Source organism: Protopterus annectens, chromosome 3.part0, assembly GCF_019279795.1.
Source record: "Protopterus annectens isolate FY-2018-M chromosome 3.part0, PAN1.0, whole genome shotgun sequence".
Taxonomy (NCBI): domain Eukaryota; kingdom Metazoa; phylum Chordata; order Ceratodontiformes; family Protopteridae; genus Protopterus; species Protopterus annectens.
In genome coordinates this window covers 648,069,145-648,094,786 of record NC_056731.1, presented here as the reverse complement: position 1 = coordinate 648,094,786, position 25,642 = coordinate 648,069,145, and the positions used below count along the sequence as shown (strand labels likewise).

The window sequence follows — 25,642 nt, the reverse complement described above, 5'->3', positions numbered from 1 at the left end:
CCTGTTACAAATAACAGTGACCCTCCTTGATAACTCTTTGATGGTGACAATGACTCCTCAGTGGGTAGCAAAACAACTTTGCTGGGGAGTTAAAATCCATTGACATTTAGAACATGCATTCTAATAATATATGGGTAAGATCTTCCATAACGAACTATTAACCTAAACAAGGTTTCAAAGTGTCAAATCCTTTTTATAACAGTTTCTTCCAAACATTAATTCATATTCACAAATTAAGTACAACTGACAGTCATGCAAGTAGCAAAACTGCAGTTGGATGCACTTCAGATTAATATCAACCGAAAGTCAAATACATAGAGAACAAAATCTTGTCACTGACATACTCCATATGTGCTGCTGAAACTATCTTTCTAATCCTCATTTTATAGGCAGGTGCTGTGCTAACATCTCTTATCCTAGAATCCCAAATACTATTAAAACCATGCTGTCACAAGTTTTCCTGTTCTGGGATAACGGATTATCATTACAAATGCCTTATTTAAGCTGCTCTAACTTCTCCAGCAGCATCTCCCACATAACTTGGGATCCTGGGCCATGTATTAACTTAAACCATTGATTTATATAACTACACTAGCCAGTTTTTATCTTCCTTCTACTATTTTATGACTGCTGATTTCTGTTAAAAAATAAATAAACTCGGAAGTTTTTCTAAAATCATTAATATTGTAATAGCATTCCTGTGATGTCATATCTATGTCTTCTGCTAACAGGAAGCAGTCATCTGCAAATAATCTGTGCCATGCTTTCCCTCTTTGCCTTATTTTACAGTCCTTAATTTTTCCCTTTTATAGTTAGTTCTATATCAAAATAGTGGCACATTATACACACATTAACATGATCAAATAAAGTTAAAAAAAGAAGAGATGGTAAAGCACAGGCACTTGTGAATAATACTAGGCAAGAGATAAGAGGGACCATAAGATGCCTAGCCATACACAACTTTAAGAAAACAAACAGTTCTTGCCACCCACAGAGATGTAGTGGTTAAATACAAAGTGCAATAAATAACTGGCCAGCAGGATATGCACTAAAACATGACTACTACTGACTCTTGCATTATACGATCATGTAGGACAGTATGGTATCATTGATACATGTTTAAACCAATGGCATCACTGCCTCACAGCTCTGGGCTCTTAGTTTATACCAGCATCCGTATGGGTTTCACCAAGCTCCTCACACCCACCAAGGTCATGTCTTTGGATGAACAGCTAATAATCTAAATTACCTGCAGTTATGCATTGGATGTCTGAATGAATGCGTCCATACATCCTGCCACTGACCTGTATCTACATAAGACTGTTTCTCTGCCTTGTACACACTGTCAGGACAAGTACCAGCTTCTCTACTGACCCTGAATATGATAATGTGGGTGTTGGAGAAGGAATGAATGAAAGAACAATATACGACATTACTATGATACAAACAGAGAGACAATACATTATGGTGCAAAATGAAAGCGAATAGAACTTGTGCATTAAAGTATCTACAGTTAAATGACAACATAATGAAAATGTCTTATTTAATATTTGTTTAAATGCACATTTTCAAAAGTCACTCTAACTTCAAGTGGAAGCCTCTTCGACATATTACCACCATATACAGGAAAGCTAGCATCAACAAAAATATTTTTAGAATGGAGCACAGATGGTACCGTATTTATTTTTTTTTTTTTAGGGAATCACAGATATGCAAATAAAATTAACTTTGTACAGTATAATTCCTTTTACAAGGGAATTAGCAGAAGGCACAAATCAGTTTTGACATGACATCTAGAACAGCTGGGCATCAAACAATGGATATGGTATCCATTTCATTCTGAAAAGATTAACAAGGCACTCTGCTAAAAAGCAGAGAGCAGTGTATATCATCTTTTGTTCTTCTGCAGTACAACAGAAGCAATAAACGTGATTAAGACCACTGGGGAAGATATCCTGAACAAACTAAAGCAAACTTTCCTCAGAAGGACACCAGAAGAAACAGCCCAGATGATGAATTAGAGAATCCTGAAGGATGCAGAAAACATCTCATTTGCCAGACGCCTAGCTCAGGAACAGGTCCCAGCCCTAGCTGCAGAATACAATTATTCCATCTAGCCAATAAAAGAAGAAAGAGAGCTGTTTCATTCCTGGAGTGCTATTTTTAAAGGTTTCCAAAGTAACACTCAACAGGAAAACTATCAAAACTGAAGTGGAAAATGTAAACTAGTGATTTTAAGAGGAGCATTGTTGTCGAACAGTTCCTATGGCCAATATTAGTAAAGAACTGAAATGAGAATATTTTTCTACTAAAAAAGACTTCTGACAAGCTTTGGTACCCAAAATTGCACCCAATGAGGTCTCGGTTGAGGCTAATACTAGGTTTAACTTTTGTAGGCTTAAGGAGACCCAGGCTTGTTAATAAAAACAAAATGTATGTCAGGGATATCATCATTTCCTCCTTCTAAGAGTCTTGGATCAGACAATCATCCATGCAGAAGCAGATGTAAACCTCCTTTTTTCTAAGGTCAATACTAAAGCTAGGTATACAGTGAAGACCATGGGTACAGTGGAAAGGCCAAATGGAAGGGGCTGGCACCATCAGGTGTGTGTGTATGTATGTATATACACACACCTACATATATAAATAAAATGAAGTTACATACTCAACATAATGCTCAATATGTGTTGTCCATTTTCACTTTTCCTCAACCTATGGACTCTTGTCTAATCTCTCAGATCTGACTCTTCCATTGCAAAAGCTTGTGGCAACCAAAAAATTCACTAGCGTCTCCCTTTCCCATAATGCACCAACCCCAAGTACCTCAGATCTTGTTTGCTGATAACAGGAGAAAGAAATATTTGCAGTCACAGAGAGAAGAGACTATATCCGGAGCTCAATATCAAGTAAGTGGCACCCCTTAACCACTCACTCTTCCAAGAGTTTTTGAAGGTAGGGGTTGGTGGGAGGAAGAATGAAAATGGACAATACAGATGGAATGTTATGGTGAGTATATAACTTCTTTATCTGATGTTGTCAATTTTCATTCTGTCCTCAACCCATGGGACAGAGTTCCCAGCTAGCTAAAATCCCGGGTGGACTCAAAGAAGGATATTCCTGTGCACCATTGAATCAAATGATGCCCTACTTCTGGAGACCAGATCCAATTTATAATGTGCAACAAAGGTATGGGGAGTAGCCCAAGTTGCTGCCAAACCTATGTTTCATGGATACTCTAGAGTGGAACACTGAAGAAGTTGCCATTTTTCTAGTTGAATGAGGCCATAATAGTTTCAATAATGTAACACCTAGTTTGTTATAAATGAAGGAAATACAGCCAGCCAGCCATCTGGCTAAAGTTACTTTGGCAACTGGTTTCCCCATTTTATTTTTGAAAATGAGACAAATAATTGGTCAGTTTTCCTGATGTTTTTTGCTCTATGTAGGTAAAAATGGAATTTTCTATGAACATCCAATAAATATAACATAAATTAACCCTTGTTAGCAAATTTAGGAAAGTATACTGGCAAATTAATGGACTGATTGATATTAAACTGACACCACCTTAGATAGAAAGGAAGCACTGGTTTGCAAATGTGACTCTGTCCTTGTAAAAGATTAAGTATGGTGGTTTTGAAGACAAGGCTTGGATCTCTGGAATTCTTCTGGCAAAAGTAATTGCTACTAGAAGTATTGTCTTCCAGGAAAGATATTTAAGGTCACACTTAGCTGTTGGTTCAAAGGGCAGTTTGGTATGAGCCTGCAGTACCAGATTCAGGTCATATGAGGGAGTAAGGTCTTTAAAAGGAGGCCTTAAAAGAAAAGTGCCTTCCAAAAAAGCTTCGCAGAACTTATGACAGGCAACAGAATAACCTTCAAATCCAATGTGAAAATTCGACATTGCTGCTAACTGGACCTTAACTGTTGAGCAATTAGCTACTTCTTTAAAAAGTATAGCTAAAAATTCATGGATGTTGAGCTGAAATGGGATCAACATTATTCTGATGTGCCCAGTAAACAAATCTTCTCCATTTACTGTAGTAGAGTTTACATGTAAAAGGTTTACGGGAAAATAAAAGTATGTGTCGGACCGGGGGAGACAGTAGAGGTTGTCTGGCTATTAATGGAACTGGAGAAACTAGGGGGTCAGCCTGAGGTTTGGTACATCTGAATGGATCATTCCTGTTGGGTGAGATAGGAGGTCTGGAGTCAGATCCAGAATCCAAGGTTCGAGAAGTAAGTGAGGCCAAATGAAGGGGAACCAAATCTGTCGAGGATAGTAGGGTGCAACGAGGATGACTTTGCTTTTCAACATGGCAGCTTTCTGAAGGAATTTCAGAATTAGAAGAATTGGTGGATAAGTGTAAATTAAACCGGGGGGGGGGGGGTAATCATGAAGTAGAGCATCCCTCAGCGATTCCCCTGTGGGGGGATTAGGACAAAGTAGCTGCTGCATTTGTTGTTTAGGGGAGACACAAACATCGCAGCAAGGCTGGCCCCACTGGTGGAAAATCACTTCTGTCACATTCTTTCTGAGAGACCACTCATGAGGTAGGATAATGCACCTGCTCAGTTTGTCTACTATCATGCTGGACTTCCCCCATAATACACATTGCAATAAGAAAGCGGCTGGATGAGATCACCCACTGCCACACCCTCAGCGCTTCTCGACACAAGGGGTAAAATCTGGTCCTTCCTTGTTTGTTGATGTACCAAACTGCTGACATATTGTCCATTTCAACTGCAACTGTCCCCATGGGGAGACCATCTTGAAGGGCCTGCAATGCTAAAAGCACTGCTTTCATTTCTAGGACACTGACATGCAATCTGGCCTCTTCAGGGGACCAAGTGCCTTGGGTTGTTTTCCCCAGAAAATACCCCACCACCCTAAGTGTCTGTGGTCATTATGGTCTTGGGCTGAGGGCATATGAATGTACAGCCTTGTAAAACTTGATCTGATTTGAATCCACCACATGAGATCTCCTCTTGCATATGCAAGTGATTCGTATCGGAGTAGACATGGGTTGACAAAGTATCGATCATTGTGTGGCTAGCATCTATTGAAGGATTCTCATGTAAAATCTGGCAAATGGTACTAGTATTATTGCTGCTGTCATAACTCCCAGAGCCTGAAGGACCGAGCGGGCTGAAATCTTAGTACTGCAGATTATCTTTTTGACCTGTGATCTTACTTGAACTCTGAAGGGGGGGAAGTGAAGCTAAGGTTGATTTTGTGTTGAGTAGTCCTCCTATGGATTCAAAACTTTGAGTTGGTTTTAGATGAGATCTTTTGTAGTTTGTGGTTATCCCCAGAATGGAGCATGTCTGGAGAACCTGGTCTCTTGCCTTTAATACCTGATGCCTGGTTGGGGTGGAAATAAGCCAGTTGTCTGTATATGAAAACACCTGAAACTCCTGCAGTCTCAAATGAGCTGCTACTACTGCCATGCACTTGGTAAACACCCTGGGAGCTGTGGTGAGACCAAAGGGCAGAACTCTGAACTGGTAATGACTGGCTCCTAGCCAGAAGCGCAAGAATCTTCTGGATTGCCTGTTCATTTTTATGTGATAGTATGCATCCTGAAGGTCTAACCAGTTGTCCTTTCCCAAAAAGGGAAGAATAGACTGGACTGTGACCATTTTAGTGCATTGAACTGACTTGTTCAGTTGCCGAGGTCCAAAACTGGTCTCCAGTCCCATGTTTTCTTTGGCACTAAAAAAAAATCTTGAGTAAGTTCTGGATTCTATCTTGTCTGGTGGGACATCTTGGATAACTGTTTTTTTCTAGCAACATTTGTACCTGAATTTCTGCCTGGTCCCTCAGACTGTGTGGTACATCAGGGATTTTTCTGGAAGTGGGAGGAGGAAGGGAAAAGGGTATTATATAACCTCTGGAAATGATCCTCTGCACCCAAACAACTGTTATTTCTAGCCAGCCTCTCTGGTGCAAGGATAACAGACTTCCGATTGCCTCCAGAGAAAGGCAATCGGGCCTCCTTTCAGGAGTGCTGGAAGGATCTGTCAAAGAATGAACCTCTGGACCCCTGGTTTTGTGGGCCACCTCTGCCACGGGGGTGGTGTCTACCATTCAAACCCTCCCTCTACCCTGGGGGAACCTCCTCCATGTATGTCCTGGAAAGGTCCTAGGACTTCTTGAACCACATTTTCCATTACCTTGTTGATCTCTGGAAAAGGATATTTGAAGGGTGGAAAAATGTATCCCCCCATGGCAGACAGGGTCTTTCTGTTCTTCGTACACCTGGATAACGTGTGTTTTACCTTGGGGCCAAACAGAGACGTGCCATCAAAAGGACCACTGATGAACAAAGACTTGAAGGGTTCCTCAAAAATCACATAAGTGCACCCAGGCATGTCTCCTTATTGAAAGGCCTGAATCCGCTGCCCTTGAGGTTCCTTTAACTATGTGAGAAATGAGCCTCATGAAAGAGCTGAGCTGGAAATTGGTTGCAGGGCAGCCAAATGAGAAGTCTCAGATGCTTGTACTTCCTCAGAAATGGACCCCGAGAGGGTGTCTGGCAGTTTCTTAATCAGGTCCCTCTGTAACCTGGTGAAATGTGCCAAATAGTTCAGTGATCATAAGGCGAAAGTCGCTGAAGCACAGGCACACTTCCTAATCCTGTCCATCAGCCAAGACTTCTTGTTGGGTGGACAGACAGTGGAGCAAGTTACTTCTTAGGGGCCAGCACCATGACCATGGCATCTACAGGCACACCCTTTGTCCAAAAATCTTTGTCCTCTGGAGCTGTCATAATTTTGTCAGGTCTCTATGATATTGGTTCAGTGGTGTCAGTGTCCTGCCATGCCTGTTGAGATCAACTCAATAAGCTTGTCGATGAGCACTTTTACCCAGGAGGTAGATGGGCTAGTACCAAAAGTCTCTAGGAACATAGACTCTTCGGATGAAGGGTTGCTGGACTTCCAGACACCTCTCTGTTTCAGGATGGTGGTCTACAAATGAGACCTCTCCAGGAGGTGATCGTGGGGACCCTTCATCTTCATCAAAGTCTCTTTCCTCTGTGACAGACTCCTCTGGAAAGTGTAAGTGCTTCCTCTTCCACAGTTACTTCTTAGGGACCTCATCAGTGGAATGTTCTGGGGGAGGTATCCGAAGAACTCAGAACACCCTACTGGGAAGCCTGGGGTTTCAGCACCTCCTGTCCCTGTGGAAAAGATGGGTGAAACTCCAAGCGCAGAGACATCAAGGCTGCAGACTGAGGATCCAAGGGGGTAGAAACCATCTATGTTGCTGATGCAGACAATGCTCTCCCCATGGCCTCATAGGCAGACTTCCCTAGAGAGGGAGAGGACCCTGAATCCGAAAAGGCAAGCTTTTGGATTATTGTCCCCCCCTTGCTCAGAGGACAATACCCCCCAAAGCAGAAGCCAGAGCCAAACTAACCCAAGACAAGGCTCCGAGGTGCAGAGATGACTCCAACAACTTCGGAGTCGATGCCAACACCTTGGATCCAACAGGTTAGCCTCGGCTCCAAGAGCTCCCTGGATATCACTGAACCGAAGTGCTCAGTGCAAATCTTTGATCTGAGGATGAGGGTATCCTCTGATCTGAGGCAGACAGAGCTGGACAGCTCAGATGCAAGGACTATGAGATCATGGAAGGAATCAAAGAAGGAACTGGTAGAGGGGGTGTAGTGGAAGAGTGGACCTCCTGACCCAAAGGAGTAGCAACCAAGAAAACACCTGTCAGGCTCTGCTCCGAGAGAATTCTTCTCACCAATTTCTCTGCATCTTCTTCCTTCAGACTCTTGGAAGAGTGAGTGGGTACTATCAAAAGGGATCTAGGTCTCTCCAGAAAGGGGGAAGGAACCCTGGAGGGAACTGGGTCCACTGGATGAAAATATCTGGTCCTTGGGAGGTAAATGATACTGGAAGTCAAATCTGTGTCAGACCCGAGGAAGTCAAATCAGATGAATCTTTGCTCTTCTTTATTTTTGGATCCGATGATGTCAGATTCAATGAATCTCTTTTCTTTAGCTTCAGATCCGAGGTTGAAGTTTGATCCAATAGCTTAGATATTTTCTTTCTAGGATCCAAGATCAGATCCAAAACAGGCCTTTTCTTAGAATTCTCCAAAGGTTTTGATGAAGAAGAGGAGCCCAGGAAGAAGACCATATTGTTTGATTTTTCAGGAGACAGAGCTCCAGATAACACCTCACCAAAAGAAGGGAGTAACCCTCTTAAAATCAACTTGGTTTTGCATTCAATCAGGGCTCTAGGGTTAAAGTCATGACAACTGAAGCAGTCCTCTTGAAGGTGCAGTGGTCCTAAACAGTACACCCATAAAGTGTGGGCATCAGAAACCAGAATCTTATGGCTGTACTTTAGACATTTTTTAAAACCAGATGGCCCTTTGTCTTTTTCCACCATTTTAAACACTAGCAGGAAAAATTCCAGATATTCATCAAGTAAGAAAGAGATTATATATCTATAAAGATTTTGAGAGTGGAAATGAAAATTACCAGCTATGGTAAGTAAAGGCTTCACAGAGTGTTGAGGAAAAAGGAATACTAACAACAGTATTCAAGGTAAAAAAAAATGTATGAGAGGAAGAAAAAGGGACAGAATATATTAAAACAAGAAAAAAACTGCAATAGAGTCAAGCAGAAGGTAAGGGGAAAGAAGACAACCTAAGAATTTACAGGTTTTAAAATACAAAGGGGATAGAGTTATGAAATTTAAAGACTTATCTGCTGGTTAGCATCGGTCACCATGTTTTTCTCGTACAGCGGCAAATGAGATCTGAGGTACTTGGGGTTGGTGCATTACGGGTAAGGGAGAAGCTTGAGAGTTTTTTGGTTGCCACGAGCTTTTGCATTGGCCAAGTTGGATCCAGGGGATCAAATCCAAATTCATAGGTTGAGGACAGAAAGAAAATTGACAACATCAGATCTGCTGTTATCTTTGTTGACTGGAATGTACAGGAAGGTTTCCTTCATGCCTGATATTACCAAGACAACATTACTGACCATTTTGCAGTGTGAGTATTTTTCAAATTTTGACCAAAAGTAATTTATTTAACTAGAACAGGTCTTGGATGAGTCTCCAAAGCTCAACCCTCTAACTTGCACTATGCTCTGGAGTGGAGGCACTTTCTATTACACTTCTAATGTGAGCTGTTTGTAGGATACAGTCACTTGGCTGGTGGTTCCCGTGATAAACTAGGTACAGTTGCAGGGAATGGCAGTGGCATGGCATAGGGAATGTGAATAAGGAATGCCCTGACATGCATAATCACTACGGGACAGAGAGAAGCAGAAAATATGGGTGTGGGGACCTTGATCTGTGCATGTTTACCTTCTACTGACAGCTTTCTGAATCATAAAATGTCAACAGAACAAACTAAACTGTCACACTGCAGTTTCTCCAAGCAACTGGTGGCATTGCAGCTGTGTCATACTAGATAAAAGCAATAAACTCAAGTCAAGAAAAACTTAGTATAAAGCACAGAGTATGACAGAACCATAACATTTAAAGAAACAACCAATGCTGACCATCAGGTAAGTTCAATGTAGACTTGATGCTGTTGTGGACGAACAGTACTTTAAAATAAATTAAATGTCCATCAGGGGTCAAGGTGCACCATAGCAGACTGCTCGGCACAGAAAGCAATTAAACAAACAAAAACAATTTTCAAGAGTCTAAGCAACTACTAAGAAAACCAATTAGTTGTTACAAGTTAATGGCAGTGTATTATATGACACATTTTTATACTTTTGATTTCAGAAAAAAAAAGAGAGAAGTTTTCTTTTAACCAGAAGAGTGAAAAGTCTGACAAAAGGCCCAGATGCAGTGAATGTATTACTCAAAGTAATTTTGCCTGCAGTGAAGGGGTGATGGTCGCTACTTCTTTCCATCTATAAAACAGGTTGGGGGAGGAAAGGGTATCTACTTCTAGCCCACAATCCTCAATCTCCATGCATCTTTACTAGCAGCTTTCGGACATACAGAAAAGTACTGCTCCCAAATAGTACTTCTGAATGAAAACTAAATGCTTATGTATTTTCACATGGATCAGTACATGCAAATTTTTCATTATAATTAAGCCAATCATGGAGATTCTTACTTTGTCTGTTCTCAGTAATAAAGCCCTCCTCTGCAGCTCATTAATTTCACTCCAGATTGTGACCTTACATGTCATTTTTCCCATTTTTTTTTTCTCCATGATTTAGTTATGTCACCTTTTATATGAATTAAATAAATAAACAGTGTCTTGCCCTTATTCAGCTGTGTGCTTATGTGGGGGGGGGGGGGTTCAAAGGCAGTCAAATGGAGCATTTTCAATAAAAGGATCCTCTCTTGGTGGTGATTAACTTCACTCTGAACACTGACTTTAGATGCAGCTTTGTCAGCTTCCCGTTATGACACCCTTTAGGTGAATTTAAAAAAAGATGCACCTTATCCAAACAGCTCATTCTCATAATCAGGCAGAAGACAAGGTTCAAGGACAGTTGAATGGAGCAGTATGCTTAAACTGTTCTCAACAAGAGTCCTTACTTGGTGTTAATAACTTCTCTCTAAATAAAGACTTCAGAAGTAGCTTCAGTGCCACGGTGATACGGCGGTAGCGTTGTTACCTCACAGCAAGAGGTTCTCCCGTTCGATTCTCGGCTGTGCTTGGGAGTGCCTTCTGTGTGGAGTCTGCATGTCCTCCCCGCAGTTGGGTAGCATTCAAAAGACATGCGTGCGTAAATGGGCGTGCTTTCGTTGAAGGTTGGGCATTGAGCTGGCACCTCGGCGTTTCACAAAAATCTACTGCCAATCATTAGCGAACAGGAGTTCCGTTGTGGCGACCCCTTACCGGGAAAAGCTGAAAGACAAACAACAAGTAGTAGCTTGTCAGTTTTCCATGTTCTAGTTATGATGGTCATTACATGAATTACAAAAATAAATAAGCCCTGCCTCTCCATCTCATAAACAGGTAGGGAGAGTGGAGTTCAAAGGCAGCTGTATGGGGCACATAACTTAATTTTTCAACAAAATCCTAATTTTTTGTTCATTCATTTTTCTGAGCACAGCAGCTTTACATGTAGGTTTGTACATTTTCCTGTGACTTAATTTTGCTGTCCTTTACCGAAGTTAAAAAAAAGATCAAAATGTGCCTACTTCCTACAATAATTAACCAGGCAAGGGTGGGGTTCAGAGGCAGCTGAATGGGATACTATGTTTGTGTAAAGACTGAGGTATGTTGAAGTAGAACTGTCAATGTTTTACAGAACTGACAATTATCAGCATCATGCTAATTTCCCAAGGCAGAAAACGTACATTATATTTATTTTATTTTATTTATTTTACATTTGTTGACCGGGCTGGTCTAACTGGATATAAGTCCATTTTCAGTAGAGGCCCAGGGAGAAAAGCTCCAACATAGGAAATAGTATCATAGCATACAGTATATGCAATAGACAGATATTACATTACATTCTTTTAGAATATACAATACAAAAATTGTGTTAAGATTTACCTGGAAAAAAAACATTGGATAGCATATATAAGATGATAAAGAATACAGAGAATTGGTATCTTAAATTAAAGGCATGGTTACAGGCATACAATCTAATACTTACATACAGTACATATTCAGTAGAGGCCTGGGGAGAAAAGCTCCAATGTAGGCAACAGTATCTTAGAATACATTATATATTATAGTAGGAAGTTACATTACATTATTTTATATTAGAAAATAGGAGGTGAGTTCTTTTAGAGAAGTAAGTCATGAAGCAGTGCCAGGAAGTGGTTAGTGTTCTAGTTGCAATTGATAGGCATAATAAAACAACAGAGCAAAGAGGTAAGGGGAGTGGGAGATAGGGAAATAGACTTTTAGTCTGGGTTAGAGCAGGGACATAAGCCAGTGTGTTTTGAGATATTCTTTAAGATGTTTTTTGAAGAGTAGTGTGGAAGAAAGTGATGATAATTCTTTAGGAAGCTGGTTCCATGTTTTCCCACTGTGTTGGTGAACAGTGAGTCCCCAGCCTTGTTGTTAGATTTAGTAATAGAAATCTATCAGCAGAGCATAGTGTTGCCAGATTATTATATGGGGTAACCATACTAATGAGGATAGGAGTCTTGTTAGGGTGGTAGAAAATCTTTTGGGTAATAGACAGTTGTTGAGAAAGTAGTTGATTCTGTAGTTCTAACCATCCTAGCTTTTTAAGGTTGTGACAGTGATAGGTTCTAAAAGGGGAGCCAGTGGCAAATCTGGCAATGTTATTATAGCTGGTTGCAAGTTTGCTAAGGTTGTTTTTAGACAGGTTAGTATAAATGACAGAGGCATAAAACAGGGTAGAGATAAGCTGGGTTTGGGCAATGGTAGTTCTGGCTAGTGGTGTGAGGAAGGATTTGATTCTATAAAGGGATCCTAGTTTTCGGTTGACTGATTTTACAGTAGTATTAATATGATCATCATAGCTAAGGCTGTGGTCTATTGTAATACGTAAGAGTCGGGTTGTAGTGTCTGGGGATATGGTAGTTCCATTGTTAGAAGTTACTGCGAAGTGACATTGTAGAGACCTTTGGTTAGGAGTAAAGAGCAATAATTTAATTTTTTCAGGGTTAAGGAGGAGGCAATGACTCATGAACCAATTTTCAACAGTATGAAATACAGTTTGGGTGAGGGTCTGGAGTGAGGAAGCAGAGTTGGCAGAGCATATTAAAGTTGAATCATCTGCATATTGTATGCAGGTGGCTTGTGGAATTTTAGAGTTAAGATCATTAATAAAGATTGAAAAGAGAAGGCCTAATATGGAGCCTTGGGGCACTCCAATGTTGACTGGAAGGGGTGAGGATTAATTATTTATTATTATAATTATTATTTATTATCCCAGAGAACAGCTTGATGTCTGTTATCGAAGTATGATTTTAAACCAAAGTATTGCATGTGCGTCAAGAGATAAGGATTTTAGTATATCAATAAGTAGGTGATGGTTAACCATGTCGAAGGCTTTTGACAGGTCAATAAATAATGCAGATGAAAGAGAGTTGTTATTACGATGTTTGTTAATACAGTCAGAAATGGATAGTAAAGCAGTGGTTGTACTACGGTGAGGTCTAAAGCCATGCTGACAGTTAGCAAGTAAGTTATTAGAGAGAAGGTGGGTGAGCAACTGTCAGTGGATACATTTTTCCATTATTTTTGCTATTGGAGAGAGTAAGGCTATTGGTCGAAAGTTAAAAATCTCAGTAGAGGAATCACCCTTATGCAGAGGGATGATGTGTGAAACTTTCCAGATGATGGGGATTGTTCCTTCAGTAATTGTTCTATTTATAAGGATGGATATAGGATAAGCAATGGCTTTAGATGCAATTTGTAGGTATTCACCTGGTAGATGGTCAGCTGAAGGGGTACAAGGTTTGAGTTTTTGTAGGTGGGAGCAGATGAGGGATGTTGGTACTGATTCTAAATGAAATGAAGGAGCTGGGCTATTTATACTTATTGACAGGTTAGTGCTGACAGGGGGTAGTGTATTTGCTAGAGTTTGAATAGCTTCAGTGAAGTAGTTGTTGAAGGCATCAGCAATGTGTTTAGGGTTATCCTGGGTTATACCTGATGGGGTGGGAGTTTTGGAGTGCCCTGGTTGAAGCAGTTTGTTAATGCCTGACCAGAACTTTTGTGGTTTATGTTGGTGGGTTTGTTGTAGGTGAAGGTAGTAGTTTTTTATTGTCTAGCAGAATTTCTTTTTTAGTGGTATTTCGTAGCTGCTTAAAGTAAAGATGGTCTGCTGGGTTTTTTGATGCTCTCCATTTGGCCCATATTTTACTACGTAAGGGAATCTTTTGTCTCGTTTCTTTGGTGAGCCTTGGAGCAGTTTTGGTTCGTATTCTGGTAGAGTAAGAGGGGGCATGGCAATCAAGGATTTGTAGGAATTTTGTATTGAAATAAGATACCGCTTCTTCTAGCTGAAGATGATGAATTGGTGACCAGTCACATGCATTAAGTTCATTTAGGAAGTTTTCTTGATTAAAATGTTTTTCTGAGCGTGAGGTTTTGAAAAGATTTGGATTGGGACTATGGAATTTTTGTTTAACTATAAATGTCAGGGAGTGGTCACTAATATCGTCTGGAAGCGTACCTGGTATATAAGTATCGGGGTGACTATTTATAAGGATCCAGTCTAGGGTGCTTTCTTTATTACTTGGTTTATGGATTCTAAAAGGGGTGGTTATAATTTGGGAAAAGCCATATAGATTGATGTGGGAGGTAGGATTAGGTGAGCTACAAGTAGCCCAGTCTATATTAAATTCACCTAGTACTATGGTTTCCAGAGGTAGGTGAGTGGAGAGGCAACTTTGGATATTTTCCAGAGTGTTAATATTATTTCCAGGGGGCAGATATGAGCAAATTATGTAGATAGATTTGCAGTTGTTGATATGTAGTTTGACACTAAGGGTTTCCACGTTGGTATTTGAGGGTAGGTATGCATTAAAGGTTGTAAGTTGAAGTTCAGATATGCAGAGGATGGCTACTCCTCCACCCTTTTTGGATATCCGATCACATCTCAGAATGTTATATCCAGATGGGGTTATTTCCTGGTCGAGAGTAGTAGGCTTTAGCCAAGTTTCTATAATACAGAGGATGTCAAATGAGTGTATTTCTAAGAGTGCATGAAGGTGGGTTATTTTACTGTTAATAATACGGATGTTAAGATGGGCTATCAGGTGGGAGTTGGAGGGTCTTGTTTGGGTATGGGTATTGAGAGGTGGGTTCTGTGGTACCTTGGTGAAATTATTTGTAGGGCCAGTGTTTGGATGAATGTCACCATCTAATAGGGGGGTTTGTTGAGTTTTTGTATAATCCTTGTGATTTTATAGTATTTATGAGTTTTTCTGCCTTGGAAATAGATGATGTGGGTGGATCTATGAAATTTTGGAAGTGTGTAGGTGGAAGTAGAGGTTATGTTTATATGGTTTAGGGTGTTTACTTGAGAAACTGATTGTGCTTGCTGGGGAGTGAGGTGCAGTTTACTAAGTGAAGAATGTTCATAGATGGTTAGTGGGTATGAAATAGATAGTGAAAGTAGGATAATTGTTGTAAGTAGAAGATGTGTGTAAGTAGTTTTTAGCACTTGGGCCATGAGGAGCATGTAGATAAGAGATAGATAAGATTGAAGGAGAGAGTATGCTATAAAGGTCTAGTATAGGAAGTAGTTGGGGAGAAGGGTAGAGCAACAGTGTGAAGTTTATTAAAGATTATAGTTCAGGTAAAGAAGGTAGAGTGTGGTAATATAAGGTGTGAAGTAGCTTTAAATAGTAGGATGAAGTAGGGGTGGGGTATCTAAGGGAAAGGAGTTAGTGGTTGGTTGATTGAGCAAGGGGTGTGGTTGAAGAAGGGGTGGGGTATCTAAGGGGAAGGAGTTAGTGGTTGGTTGATTGAGCAAGGGGTGTGGTTTAAGGAGTATAAGTTTGGGTGCAATGGGGGTGGGTGAGATTTGGGGTTAGGATAGGGGAGCAGAGTGAGCCCGCAGGGCGAACAGAGCGGGTTGGAGCAAGTCAAGATAGTAGAGCAGAGAAAAAGTATCAGCAATAGGAATCAATAAAGAAGGTAAGTGGGTAGGTAATGATTACTATATGGGAACACAGAAATGAGGTTAACAAGGTGAAAAAAAGAGAGTTTGAGATATAGCAAGGAGGGAGTGGATATATAAAAGTAAAAGGAGTAGGGAGTATATATTTTAAAAAAGTGGAAAGTATAGCCAGCATTAGGTATAGTGGCCACTTAAGAACAACTGTCTTTATGGGTACGTAGTGTTAAGGTGCTGCCACCTAGTGGTAGAAAGTAGTAATAAAGGATAAAGGGTAGAACAGATATATAGGCCTTAAGTGGAACTAAGTTGTTTAAAGGGTTTAGTGATTGGAAGGGGGGGGGTGTAGCAAACGGTCTGCAGAAGGCTGCTTTAAAGAACGCACACTCTAGAGGGCATACAAGCACAATAAATGGGTAATAGTAGTAGCTAAACAATGAGTTCAGAGGTAATTTCTTTGGCTACATACATTCATACACAGTTTGTTATAGGGAGTCCTTCCAGTGCGTTACTTAGTAGGAGACCAAGGCTAGCAGGCAAATTCTGGGAGTTCTTCTGGGTTTAAACAGTAGATCTTCCTTTTGAATATATAGGCAGGGAGAGAGTACCCGGGGTGGAATACTGTAAAATAAAACAGAAGAGAAGATACACAGTGAGTTAAGTTATTTAAAAATAGCGAGTCATGAGTGTTAAGGGATTGGCAGAAGAAAAGGAGTAAGCAAGAGTCTGAGGAGTTGAAAAGTCAACTAGGATATATTACAAAGTGAGTAAGACAAGGGATAAAGTAAGTTTGAGGGATAGAAAGTATTGGGAGAGTAGTTAAAAGAGGTAGTAGTGGAAAGCAGAGGATAAGATTAAAGTACAGCAGGGGGGCACAGTAATAGATACTTTTATTCATACATTTTACTCACTTGACATACCATGCAGCTGGATAATACAATAGGTATAGCAGAAAATAAAGTACTAATAACAAACAAGTGTCTAACAGTGAGATACAGTATAACATACGGTGTGAAATAAAGAAAATACTGTTTCTATTGCTAAATACATTTCAAGTAGAACATACAGGTTTCACTTAACTGCCCAAACTATAAATTAAAGGAAATACAACATGGCAGTGTAGGAGTCAAGAAGTAGTACAAAAAATGCTCTATGAAAGTTTTCAGGGACTAACTATATATCACAGTACAATTTTTTATAGACAGCTGGACCAGAGTCAGTGCACAATGAATATTCTCACTTCAGTGTTAACAAATATTTTCTCTGGTTACGGAAAAAAAATACTTTTAATGATACTTACCAACAGAAGGTTCAAGCCACAATGAGCAACAAACTATGCAAAAACAGAAAACTAAGCCATACAATCAATGGCTTTCAATGATAAAAAGTGACTATGGTATGAGGTAATGCTGTTTTTTTTTTTTATGTGAGGGTGGTGCACATTTAGTACCATACTTTGTGGAAGAAATACGTGGAATAGGTTTCAGATAAAAATTTGATGGTCTACAATATGGACAGGAAGTTTCATTTTTAGATATACATTTGTGTGAAGTAGTGGGTGAATGTATAAAAATGATTATATATAGGAAATTTAATGAGGTGAATCAATTTCTAATTGGCACTAGTTGTCATCCAAAACATACTTTGGAATCATTTCCATTTGGGGAATTTTTAAGGATATCAAGACTGTGTACTGATGAGAGTATTTTTAGAAAAGAATTAGAACAGACCGCAGCAATGTTCAGTAATAGAAGATATGATGTGAAAATTATTGATAGAGATGTGAAGCAAGTATTATATATTAGATATGGAATAGATAACAAAATAAACAAATTATGGAAGAGAATATGTTAGTAGAAGGAATAAAATGGATATAGATAGTTTATTTGTGGTCTTAGGATACAATGTGTTGAGTGAGAATATTAAACAGATCATGCTTCATTATTGGGAATTTTTGAAAAGTTTTGATGAATTAAATGGGCTGGTGAATAAAAAGTTAATATTCTCCTATAAGAGAGGTAGAAGCATACGAGACTTGGTGGTACACACTAACTTTCAAAGGCCAGACATTAATTTGCCTGTGCAGCTTTGGAATAAGGGGACGAGATCCTGTAGAAAGTGTAGGGAATGTCCCTACATTATAAACACTTTTCAGACTATAAATGGCATCCCCTTTAGTGTAAATGGGGAATATAATTGTAGAACAGAAGGGGTAGTATATGCTATCAGATGTACATGTAATATGTTCTATAATGGACAAACAAAAAGAATATTTAAAGTTAGATTGTTAGAACACTTGAGAGACATTAGGACAGGTAAGATAGAAAGCCCCTTAGCCCAGCATTTTAGAAGTTCCATAATGGAGATCCTGAAGGATCTAAGGCAACTATTTTAGAACAGATTTGTTTAAAGAATGATGATAGGGAAACACATAGACATAATCTTTTAAAAAAGGAAACAATATTTTAAAATATGGTACGTTAATACCGAAGGGATTAAATACTAAATGTTGCTGGAAAAGTGTTATATGAAACTGGACAGTGACACTTTAAAAGTTTTAATTGAAGTTTCAATTGATGTTTTTATTGTTTAATTGCTTACTGATTGAAGCTGCTGGTATTATATAAACAACTGCTGAATTTGTGTATTTTACTCCTTGAAGGCTATTTGTAGCCAAGGCGCTAGAGAAATAAAAAGCTTTTTGTGGCTTTGGTGGTATAGTTTGTGTTGAAGCACACAATTCTTGGTGTTGTTGAGCTGTTAACAAATATTTTCTCCGGTTATGGAAAACAAATACTTTTAATGATACTTACACCAACAGAAGGTTCAAGCCACACTGAGCAACAAAGTATGCAAAAACAGAAAACTAACCCATACAATCAATGGCTTTCAGTGATAAGAAGTGACTATGGTATGAGGTAATGCTGTTTTTTTTATTAGACACATACCATGTGACACCAAGGGAGCAGCAGCAACAGAACAGCATTGTCATACAGAAGGACCTTTGGAAAGTTTAAAAAAACTGGATGGCTGATGACTAATAAGTAAATGAGTAAAGCTTGTATGGGAAAGGCAATGAATTTCTTGGGGGGGGGGGGGGTATGGTTTTTTACACCCTTCAAACCAAAGTATTTTTGGCATGGTATGTTCATATGCATATACAGTAATGACACTATTTCAAGTCCGTGCTATACACACAGCAAAGAAAAAGGCAGATTGCAACTTCTAGAGTTTAAAGAATCTCATGAGAAAATATGCCATTTCTGAAAATTCAGATAGCTACCTTCCAGTTCTGGAATATAAAAACTCACATTTGCAGCCTGTGGGCCTTTCATTAGCATAACTTCTAATGGGGAGACATCTCTAAATGTAGCCAGTGACTTCATATCCATAGTTAGTTTCAGAGATTCCAAGAAATGCCATTGATTTGTTGAAAGAAATACAGTGTTGCCAGAAGTTCTGTTCTCACAGAAAGATATAAATTCTTTCAGAACTGCATATCAAGGAAAAAGTAAGTATCAATATGGCTTCTGAAATTAATGCACAGAAAACTAATTTAATGACCCATGTCAAGCAACAACCAAGATAAAACAGTCAGCTAAACAGATCTACCGGAAGAATAGAAATCATTTTAAGCAGAAGAATGAATCAGAAGAAGCTCAGCTGATTTTTTTTTTTTAATTCTGAAGTGCTGCCTCATAGTTCTGTGCTGCATAAAGCACTACCTCCTTCTTGATGTGAAACTGCTTCTCACAGTACTGCTAAAAGTCAATGCCAAGACTCAATGTAAGGAAGTTGTTCAGAGCAATCATCTCAGTAGTGTAAATCCACAACAAATTGCCGTTCAAGACTACTGAATATTAAAGTGATTTTTAATGAAGTATCAAAAGTGAGAATTTTTGAGTGTACTTCTGTATAACACATGATGCACTGTAGACACAATCTCTCTGCAGTCAGTATATATTCAAATCAAGCAATCACTACAGAAAAGCTATCTTTTCAGTACAAGTAGCTACACTATGGAACTCTACCTTTAGACATTACACACAAACTCAATTTCTTTGATTACAAAAGACTCATTTAGTATCAAGCAGGATTTGTCCTTCTATAAGGCCTCCCCTTATTTCAATTCAGACTTCCATCTCCTTTTTCTTACACTTATTTACCCTTGCCCAGACATCTTTTCTATTCCTTTAAAATTAAACTGCATTTCCCCCTTTCCACCTTACACAATCTCTAAACTTCATTTTCCACTTTGCACTTCGCTCTTATATTCTTCCTACCACCGTCTCTACAATGTCATATATGAGTTCCTCATTCTGCCCATCCATCTATATTCTCTTTTGTGTTCCCTCGTATATCTCTAAATATCCCTTTCCTTTTCTTACACAAGACTTTGCTTTCATTATTTTTCAGTATATGCTTTACTGGCAAATAAAACTTTTTAAATAATTCCTTTAATGATCATTGCCTTCCATTCATTTTCCTGTCTGTGAGCTGATTTTACCTTTGGAGTTTTTCTTCCTGGGCCTCTTCTGAAAATGGGCTTTTGCTCAGTTGGAATTTTCAGAAAAACAAATGGGATAAATAAATAAAAAGTAATATTTAAAGTTCGATATTCTTAATGAAAATGTGTTCATATGTGCATATGGTAATACTGCAGCTGCATATTAAAATGAGAATTACCATCAAAAGGGCCTGCGTATCACATTACTTCTCTAACAGACTGCAGTTCAGTAAACATGTAAATGTATGTTTTAATTCATTTTTATAGACTGTGTCTATCTAACTCTATACATAAAATGCAGAATGAATTCATTCTGTTAATTGCAAAAACAGGCTTTCTGCATGTAATGTGTACCCTTACAACAAAAAATACTGAAAAAAATTATTTAATCTGTAATATCTTCTTGAAACTATGTCCCTCTAAAACATTAATAATTAAGATTGCGCTGGTGAGTTTACCGTTTTAAAGACAATAAAAAAAAAAAAAACTTACTGACAAAAACGTTTCAATATTTTCATGAAGAAATGAAGCAATGTCTTGCCAGTCAAGAATGTCTCCAAGCCAGCTGTTCTGACGATGAATAGCCTTGTGCCACTTGTGTCTACTGGAATGGGTTGTATTCTAGAAAACAAGAAAATAGATCACAATAAAATATATGGCTATCTACAGGACATTATTTATCCTGTCAGAACACAGGGCTATGAAAAGAGTACAAGTTGAAAGGACTCTGTAGGAGTATGCTGAAGTCAGAATGCAATAGGTAAGCACATATGACGTTTATCATTTCACAGTACGTTACAGTACAATGTCTACCATTAACCTCTACGCTACCAATATTATCCTGTTTACAATGTCAGTCTTAAGCTTGTCACGTAAATGTTAACTATAGCTAGTATGTGCATTCAGATGTTTTCAGTTATTACATAAAACAATAAAAACCTCGATCAGAAGAAATCAAACCGTAGACTAAAAATGAAGTGCTTTCAACCATTTACTGTTTTAAAACAAACTTTCATCAGAAACGTAATTTAAATTTACATTCTAGACAGTGCAGTGGAAGTTTAAACTACAGTAACTATTCTAAATTAAAAAAAAAATATATAAATAGAACCCATCCCAGTAATCATCAATTATCTTGACTATCTTAATAAACATTTAATATCTAAATAAACTTTTAACTTCCATACAGCCTGGGGGTGTGTTAGCTTGACGTCTCACTTGCCACTGTAATTCCCTGACCTCCTGGAGACTGCTGACATCGCCAAAAGGGACAACCACTTTGTCCAAAACTGAAAAATTAAAATTAGAAAAATGGGAGCATAACAAACTATGTTTAGCTAAATCATTTTTACTACCTGTGATTCTAATTGATCTGATATGCTCTTTTATTCTGTCACTTAATCTGCATATAGTTTTTCCAATATAGAAAGAGCCACAATAGGAACAGATTGTGATGTACACAACCATTCTTGGTGGTGCAGTCAACTGAATCTTTAAATCAGAGAGAAAAATTCCGTGCTTAACTTGAGATTATCTCCAGTCAGAATATGTTGACAGCAAATACAGTGACCGCAACTGTTCATTTCTGTGGGACCAGAGGGTTGTTCCTTTTCCAATAACGACTTCAAGGATGTAGTTTTTTTATAGCAAAAGGATGGGTCTGGTCCTAGAAAATTCTTGATTAACATTAATGATCCAGCTTTTGGCAATACAGTGCCTGATGCTCTGTGAATCTAATGAGATAGGTAGCAGAAAACACGAACAGTCATTACTAACGGGACTGTGTTAGTAGTAAAACTATATCTCAAAATCGGCTGGTGCCGAGAAGGTTTATTAGAATAAACATCATGAAAACAATAGTCAATGAGTTCAGTGGGGTAGTTTTTCTCTATAAAGAGACTACTGAGAAAGCTGCATTCTTTAAAAAACTGAACATCTTCACTAACAAGTCTACTTACACGTACAATCTGGCCCTTCACTATGTTTCTCTTCATAAACAGGGGGTGCTGACTTGTAGTCCAAATAATTATTTCTAAAGGTGTCTTTACGATAAATCATGGAGTTGAAACTGTTATGGACATTATCACAAGAAAGGGTAATGTCCAAGAAATGAACTGTTTTACTTGTACTTGAGATAGTAAAGTCAAGAAACCATATGCACTGTTTGATGTTTGAAATAAAATCACTTAATTTGCTCTGGGTATCCAGCCAGACAAAAAAATATATATTGTCAATGAAATGCCTGTAGAGGTGCACTTGGTTGAATCCTTTCAAATTAATGTGTGTGTCAGCCTCTCAAGAGCTAAGCACTAGATAAGCATAAGCTGGTGCCCATTTTAGCACCAATGGCTACACCTTTAATTTGATGGTAAATTTTATCACTGAAAATGAAACAGTTGTTTTCCAGAACTAATTATAGAAGTTTACAGAGAGTCTGAACTCTACCCAACTCTGTACCAGCATGGTTCGTGAGGTATCCCTCCACTAAGTAAATGCCATCTTAGATGAGGAATGCCAAATGTAAAATAGTGTGTGGTGTTGTACCTTTAAGAAGCATTTCAAGGTCAGCATGTGCATATAAATAGCAAGCACATGCTAGCTTCAGTGCTATTTTGAGAGTGCAGCCAGAGAGTGATCATGTATGAGTGTGATAGCTAGTTTGTTTATAAGTTAACGTTATTAAGCCTCAATCCTGATGTGTTTTGTACATAATAAAGCTGCTTGAACACAACCCACAAACACTAGTCTACTTCATCCTGACTGGACAAGCGACATGGTGTCAGAACTGTGATTCTTGAGACTGCTTTTCAGTGCTACAAGGTGCACAGTTAACACTGAAGGTAAACTAAGAGAAACAAGCACGAAAAAGAGCCAGAAATAAACCAAAGGTAATGAAAACTTGCACAAACCATTTATTTTATAAAACCAATAAAACAAAGTATTACAAGTGCACAAACCGCATTATTAAACATGCGAGAGGCACAAAAGGTTTACTAATTAAACAAAATGTTTAAAATTAAGCTATTTGATAAAATGATCATCAGAAAGGCACATAAGGGGTTCAGAATTACCTCAGAATTGCAAAATGAGCATTTTTTTGTAAAGCAAAGCAGGCATGTTTTGAGTAAAACGAGCATAAGAAACGTATAAAGAGCATGGAAAAAGATTAAACGAGCAGAACGAATATAATAAGGACAAAAAGGGCACATTAAGCATAAATAATGCAAGGTGGCTACATGCTTTTGGCAATGTACTGTGTTTTGCTATAACTGCTATTTTGCACTGTATTCAGGGCATAACTAGAGTTATTTGAAGTATCTCAAAGTGTGTAAAAGTGCTTGCAGTGTGTGCTTATTACTGTGCATTTACTCCGAAGAGTTTGTGTGCAAAGTGCAACTATTTCGTAAAGTACAGTCAAAATACAGCCATTTCGAAAAGTTTCTTGTGCTGGGTGTGTCTATTCAGAAAGTGTCGCCATTACAGAGTGTTTCTTACATTGTAAAGAGTTATTTAGCAAAATACAGCCATTTTGGGAAAGTTTCAATGTGCTGTGTACTGTTTGTTCCCAAAGTGCAGCTACTTTGAAATGTTTCTTACACTAAGTGACTTTTACAGTACAGTGATCTCAAGAGTATTACAGTGCCCGAGAGAATTATTTCGCAAACTTCAGTTAGTCAGAGGCTTGCTGTGCTATTGGGTATAGTTACAAATACTGACATAAATTTTTGGCATATGTATATGCATGTGTGTTCATGCATACTTGCAGTCCTTCACTGATATGTGTTAATATGGAAGATGGATTTTGAAAACCATCACCACTGGTATTTGATCAGAATATTGCACAGAACCGGAGAATATCTGAGCAAGAGTACGATCTTTGTATACAAGCAACTTATTCTGACAAGGAGGCACACACCAGGATATTCATTCTGCTACATCTAGCTAGTTCAGAGGCCACTAAAAGGGAGCGTTCATTTGTGTATGCACCAGCAGTATATGAGGGTGAAGGTGAAAACCATGTACAGGCTGAATCAAGGGAAGACCCTGAGTAACTGAAGCGCAAGTTCAGGGAAATGAGTACCCCCCCCCCCAAGACAAATATGTTAGAGAGGCATTTGTTTTACACAAGAGATAAAAAACAGGGGAAACTTTTGCAGCTTACATTACTGACCTGAGAAACAAAGCTAAAACGTGCCAGCTTGGTGACTTAAAAGATGAGTTAATAAAGGACAGGCTTGTGTGTGGTATTAATAGTGCTGCAGTGAGAAAGATTTTGCTTTGTGACAGTGATTTAATACTGAGCAAAGCTACTGAGATTTGCCAAATGCATGAATTTACAGAAAGGCACAAAAGTGTGTTTGCAAGTGATAACAGCATCGTTTCAGCAGGCTCCAGAGCAAATGTAGACAACATACAACACTTGACTAGAAGAAGCAGGCCTAAGCACATGGCACCTGCCACCCCTGTAGGTTCCCCAGGTAAAACCCATAGTTTTCCAGCAAGTTCTAAGAAAAGGACATGCTAGGTGCAGTACAAGGGTGAGTGAGCAAAACCCAAACCCAGCTTTATTGTTAACTGTTGCAATTGTGGTTCCAGTCATGAGTCTAAAAGAGAAAAATGCTTAGCATTTGGTCATCAATGCCACAACTGTAAACAATGCAACCATTTTCAAAAATTTTGTAAATCAAGTAAACCTCACATTGTTATAAAGAAGGCTAACTCTAAAGAGCAAGTCAGTCATATAGAGCTGTGATTCTACTTTCTACTGGTGTTATCAGTAATTGCTGAAAAGGTTAATGCAGTAAATGTGTTGTCAAAGAATGAAGTTGTTTGTACTGTCCAGATCAATGGTAAATCCACCAAGCTTAAAGTAGACACTGGCTCAAAGTGTAATGTTATGTTAGCAGACACATTTACTAAGGTGAGAACTAATGAACAACTCAATGTGGCTAGTTGTGCAAAACTTGTTGCTTACGGTGGTGAAGAAATTCAAACTGAAGGCTCAGTAGTGCTTTCATGTTATTTGGCTAGAAACTGTTGCAGCTTGTTATTCTATGTAGTCCGAAGATCTGTGCAGTCATTATTGGGTCTCAGACACAGTTTGAGAATGAATATGCTTTATTTTACCAAAAAAATTCATTATATAAGCACATATCCTAGTTCCAATTTTACTGAAGCTATTTTCTCAGAGTATGCTGATGTGTTGGATGACAAGTTGGGCAAACTTCCAGTTGTGTATTCTATGAAGTCAGACCTAGAGGTCAGTCCAGTGGTCACACCAGCAAGAAAAGATCTGATAGCTAAACAGAATAAAGTTAAAGCTTAATTGGATAAAATGGTGCAGCAAGGTGTAATTTGTCTAGTCGCAGAACCAAATGAATGGGTGTCGTCCATGTTAGCAGCCCACAAAAAAGGCTTAGACGAAATGAGAATATGTACTGACCTAAGAGATTTGAACACAGCATTAAAGAGACCGTATCATCCAATGCATAGAGTTGAGGAAGTCACAGCCCTAATACCAAATGCCACTGTTTTTTCTGTCTTGGATGCAAAAAGTTAATTTAGACAAGTTATGCTTGAT

At 38.7% G+C, this 25,642-nt stretch overlaps 1 protein-coding gene across 1 annotated transcript in view; it reads right to left on the bottom strand.

Annotated features, from left to right (window-relative positions):
- The window catches only part of TMEM245 (transmembrane protein 245), a 1,232,464-nt gene that overhangs the window by 393,846 nt on the left and 812,976 nt on the right, over positions 1 to 25,642 (bottom strand). The window contains exon 12 of the mRNA XM_044065650.1: positions 20,554 to 20,682. Coding sequence (XP_043921585.1) covers positions 20,554 to 20,682 — 129 coding nt within the window. The remainder of the gene's footprint in view (positions 1 to 20,553; positions 20,683 to 25,642) is intronic.